Source organism: Apaloderma vittatum, unplaced genomic scaffold, assembly GCF_000703405.1.
Source record: "Apaloderma vittatum isolate BGI_N311 unplaced genomic scaffold, ASM70340v1 scaffold12933, whole genome shotgun sequence".
Classification (NCBI taxonomy): Eukaryota; Metazoa; Chordata; class Aves; order Trogoniformes; family Trogonidae; genus Apaloderma; species Apaloderma vittatum.
In genome coordinates this window covers 1-5,298 of record NW_009706469.1, presented here as the reverse complement: position 1 = coordinate 5,298, position 5,298 = coordinate 1, and the positions used below count along the sequence as shown (strand labels likewise).

The following is a 5,298-nucleotide window of genomic DNA, read 5'->3' as shown; positions in this document are numbered from 1 at the left end:
GGGCGCGAGAGGCTCCATGGTGAAACGATGCCGGGGTGCTCCCGGGCGCCGAGCGGGCTCACTAACGCTGCCTTGTGTTCCTCCTAGCTCCGCGAGTTCAACATTTGCGGCCGCTGCCAGGTAGCGAGGTACTGTGGGTCCCAATGCCAGCAGAAAGACTGGCCCGCTCACAAGAAACACTGTCGGGAGAAGAAACGGACCTTCCAGCAAGAGCTCGGACCAGAACGATGACCGGGTGGCGCAGGCCTCTTAGCAGCACGATTCCTTCTCGAAGGCGTTGGACTCTTGCTTTTGCACAGTAATGACAGGCTGCTTATTGAAGCCAGAGGCACTGAAGAAGAAAAACCCTGTGATGCTTGAGCAGAACGGCTGACTGGATTATAAGCCAGCTCTGACTGGTGCTGTGGAAAGGGATCGGGTCTACCCTTCCAGTATTATATTCTCAAGCAAAAAGACTACTGTGGAGGCTCCAGGCAGGAAGCTTCTCGTTATTTATATGTTAATACGTTTGTAAACTCATGTACAGTTTTTGTTAGAATTTCTTGATAGGACTCATTAACTGTAATGTTCAGATGAGAACATGTTGTTGGCCTGAAAGTTAAAAAAAAAAAAAAAGAAAAAAAAAAGAGTTATGTAGCAAAAGCTTTTCCTCCCATGTGGCTAGAAGTATCTGTGGCAGTGCCAAGGCCAGAAGGCAGGCTCCGACATCAGCAGTTACTCTGGAGAACTCTGCATGGAAGCTCTATTTAAAAAAAAAAAAAAAAAAGGCAAAGTAAAAGTTGGAATGAATCGTTGTCTACTCTCTAGCTTTCTCCTGTTCCCTTCCAGCTGCTTGCAGAGCACAGTCGTGCTGGGACGTTGGAAAGACCTGCTGGGTAGGGACCAGTGCCCCAGGAACGGGAGCGGAGGGAACCACCTGGGATGGGTGCGCGCAGGCGAGCTGCAGCGCGTCGCCGCCTTCGCAGGAGGGCTGCTAGAAAAAGGGCTTTAACTAACCCATCTTTCTAAAAAGCTGGATTAGCTTTCTTTTTCTGAAACTTGTGTGTAAAGTAGTTGTAGGGAAGCTCAGGTAGTCAGCTCTCTGTGGATGTGGTTGCCCTTGCGGCTTCCCCATAAGCGTAGCAGACGCTGTAGTGATGTGCAGACGTGTTTAAATGGTCTAATACCTGGTCATTTGCGTTATTTATTATTCTTTTTAAAGAGATGTCATCAATCCAAGACACCACTTCTTGATTTATTTTTTTTTTCAATGTAGTAATGAGTAAAAATAATAATGAGAGGAGGAATTGACTTGCAGAGAACGTGCCTGTTTTTCTTTTCGGACATTTTGTCGTGCATGATCTGAAGGGTTTTTTCTTTTTCATTTTTGCCTTAGAAATAGAAGGAATATCAGCTGAATTTCCTGAAGACCTAGATGGATAATTTAGTATCAGCCATTAGTCTTGCTTCACAGTAGACAAATATGAGCTGCTGAATGCTTAGTGCAGATACTCTCTGGGAGGGCTTAGTGAAACAGGTATTTAAAATTTTTTTTGTAAAAGCCATTAAGAAATTTATTTTCAATCAGGATTCACTTTGCCACTTCACGTTGCAATGTTGGTCTTGCTTGTATGTGATTTGTTAGAAAGTTGAACTGCTGTGGACTTCCAGTATTATAATATGTTTCTACTGTCTGCACAGGAAGTTCTTAATTTGTTAGCATTTGGGTGGGTTTTTTTGTACTTTGGCTTTAAGCATCTTAGGAAATAACAACGAGCTTCTGAAGCTTCCTGCTGGAAGTTGATTTGGTAGGCACATTGTCAAGTTGTAACTCTTAAATCATACTTACGCTGTACCTTTTCTGTTTAGGCAGCCTAAAATGCCCTTGAGTATGAAGAAGTGAAGCAGGACATAATCAGATTTTCCTGTCATGGGTGATTTATTATTTTTTTAAGGAAGCATTCAATAATTTCCTTTAACTGTACAGTTTTTGTTTAACATAAAATGGGACACAAGGCATAATTTTTTTTTTATTTGAGATAATCCATTGAAAAGGGCAGAAGTATTCACTCTTTTTTTTTTTTTTTTTCCTCCCCTTTTTAAAAGGCTCCTATTTGTCGTGCTGATTTTCCATGGCATTACCAGTAATCTGAAGTGCAGTCTTAGAGCGTTTGGACTCTTCTGCAGCACTGAGCAGGGAATGTGGTTAGTTCTGATGTTTGTGGTGTTGCTGCAGTGAGGACAAGGACACACTGCAGGTGGAGACCTGCTGGGGCAACAGGTAGATTCCTCTTGAGCAGCAGCAGAAAGGAATGTGGGAAAGGTGAGAGCTCGAAAATCTGCAAACCTGTGATGGTGGGCAACCCCGATCCCAGCGAATGTGGGAGGGAAGGGGGAGAAGGGGTGGGGAGGGAAGATGCCCGCTAGGTTAGAGATCTGATTCACCGTCAACCGAATGAAAAGTGACTGGTGTATCCTGGGTGGGTTTGGTGGAATAACACAGATTCACCGTGTGACCCTTGACTCCAGACTGTTCTCGTGCCAGAGGAGGGACGCAGCTGCAGGGATTTTGACCCTTGGAAAGGTCCCGGGGACTGCAGTAAGTGTGTCGGTGCCTGCAGAGCAGCTTTTCTGCAGTGGGGAGGGAAGTTGTGTGATCAATGATTCTGGGAGAAGATCTTTGTAACCTGGAGATCTTCCCTATACGTGAGGTGTGTCAGAAGGGAACCGCTTAACGCTTGAACATGGCAGCTCCACTCCTATAGCCTTCCTATAGGTTTGTCGGAGGATGAAGCTCTCGTAAAGGAGCTCCTTTCCCCTCTTACAGGAACTGGGCTGACATGGGTATCCTCATATGGGCAACTGTTAGAAAAGCACAAGGTTAGAGCACACGGTTGGTTGTCTTGGAGCAGGCCTGTGCAGTAAATGAGCCTAAGGAACACAAAATCTCAAGTGTCCTGCAGGGCTCGGTGTTTGCCTTTTGATATTCGAGCCTTTCATACACCCATAGGATCATACATTCAAGCTTTCCTCTGTGGTGGTGAAGGTAAAAGGGGCAGCTAAAAGACATAAATGCTTGCAGGTGGCCTGGAGACTGTAAGAATATGAAGAACATTCAGGTTGTAAAACTTGGACGAATAATTTTGAAAAAGAAATCAGGAGCAGGGAGACTGCCAGTCAGTGATGCACAGGGAAAGGCAGGTCTGACCTGAAGATAAAGTCCCATTAGAGAAGAAAAAAAGATTAAAAAAGAAGAGTGAATTGTTTGCGTATGTGTTCGCTATGAAAGAGCTGGGGGAGTCACACAGGAGTGCTTCCATATGGAGAGCCTAACGGAGAATCTGTTTAGCACCAAAGTGCTTTTGGGAGAGACTGAAGTTCAGATGAAATGAGCAGTAACGACTTGCCGGGTCCAGACGGTGCCGCCCACAGGCTCTAAGGGAGCTCAAGAATAAATAAGCTGAGCTGCCAGCTGGGGTGGAAACCTCTCTCTGTACTCACTGCAAATGCGATGACAGCTTCTGAAATGGGTTTCAGGGTGGAGGGAGCAAAACACAGCCGGGTGACCCTAGCACCCGTGCTTGGTCAACTGATGGATGGTGTGATGCAGCATCTGTGGCTAAATATCGGGGAGGAGTCAACGCAGGTTTTGTACAGAGAAGTTGGGCTTCAGAACTCTGTTGGACTTGTTTTAGTGGTATCGACAAGCAGGGGACAAAAGGGATTTGGTTGGTACAGTCTGAACGTCTGAAATGCACTTGGTCATGGCTTTGCTCAAGGCACTTAGAGCAAAAAGGTCTGCTGTGGGAAAAGGGGGAATGTCAGAATGCGGGCAAACAACTGTTCAAAAAGGCAGGAAAGGAGGAGTTACAAGGAGGGTGTTTTTTGGTGGATAGAAGTCAACAGCTGGATGTCCAACATATTTAAAAACAGTTGCAGAAAAAGTAATGAATCCAGAAGGTGACAACATCTACTGACAAGGTAATACGGTGTAATAATAACGTAATAAAGGCTGAGTGAAGAATCGCAGCAAGATCTTACAGGACAGACTGGCAGGTGAAATTCAGCGTCAACAAATGCAGTGTTTCGTATGAGACCTTCTGGTCGTGAAACGTAGTCCTGCACAAAATCTCTGCTTGGGGGAACAGCAGCAAAAACAGACTTGAGCTAAGGGCAGGAGAGCAGCACCATGACCCCCATCAGCTGTTCTCCACGTCCTGGCCTTGCAGTTCTCACCCTCTGTCTCGGAAAGGGCTGTGCAGAAAGGGGGAAAGGCTTGGGGCAGTGAATGGGGTCCCTCCGTGGTCCGGAACAGCTTCTGCGAAGGCATGGCTATGCTGGGCATGGCTCTGCTGTTCAGTTTTGGGTGCCACAGTATAAAAAAGACATTGAGGTGCTGGAGTGTTTGCAGAAAAAAGCAACGAAGCTGGTGAAGGGTCTAGAGAACGAGTCTTATGAGGAGCGGCTGAAGAAGCTGGGATTGCTGCGTCTGTAGAAGAGGAGACTGAGAGGAGACCTCATTGCTCTCTACAGCTCCCTGAACGGAAGTTGTAGTGAGGTGAGGGTCGGTCTGTTTAACCAAGTTTCTAACGATAGGACAAGAGGAAATGGCCTCAAGTTGCACCAGGGGAGGTTTAGATTAGATATTAGGAAAAATTTCTTTACTGAAGGAGTGGTGAGGCGCTGGCACAGGCTGCCCAGCGCAGTGGTGGAGTCACCATCCCTGGACATGTTCAAAAAATGTGCAGAACTGGCACTTTGGGACATGGTTTAGTGGTCACGGTGGTATTGGTTAAGTGGTTGAACTTGATGATCTTAGAGGTCTTTTCCAACCTTAATGAGTCTATAAGGAACGAGGTGTGAGGAAGGTCCTTGGGAGCTCCAAGGTGGGTTTTCAAGGTCGCGGGTTCGATCCCCATTCGGTTCCCATGTGTTGCCTGATCTATTGAGAGGTGTCCCTGCTCATGACAGGGAGGTTGGATTAAATGATCTCTAAGGTCCCTTCCAGCCTAGGCCACTCTAGGATTCTCCCTGTTCTGTTGCCCGAGGGAGTGTAAATGAAGCCGTACAGCGGCACAGCAGGGTTTTCCATCTCTGGCCTTTTCTCAAGGCCTTGGTTCAAGCCCAGCAGCAGCCCAGAGCCACAGATCCCTCCCTGCTGTGTTTGGGAAGAGCTCGGATGGGTTCACAGAGAGCCCTCACCTGAGGGCCCACAGCACAAGAGAGATCTGGACGTGCTGGACCGTGTCTGGAGAAGGGTCACAAGGATGCTCAGAGAGCTGGAGCATCTCTCCTATGAAAACAGACTGAGAGAGTTGG

General features: G+C 46.9%; 1 protein-coding gene across 1 annotated transcript in view; it reads left to right on the top strand.

Moving 5' to 3' along the window:
• ZMYND19 (zinc finger, MYND-type containing 19) overlaps positions 1-794 on the top strand; it is a 7,750-nt gene extending 6,956 nt beyond the window's left edge. Inside the window, exon 4 of the mRNA XM_009865811.1 lies at positions 88-794. Within this exon, the coding sequence (XP_009864113.1) occupies positions 88-231 (144 nt within the window). The 3' untranslated portion in view covers positions 232-794. The remainder of the gene's footprint in view (positions 1-87) is intronic.
• The last annotated feature ends 4,504 nt before the right edge of the window (positions 795-5,298 follow it).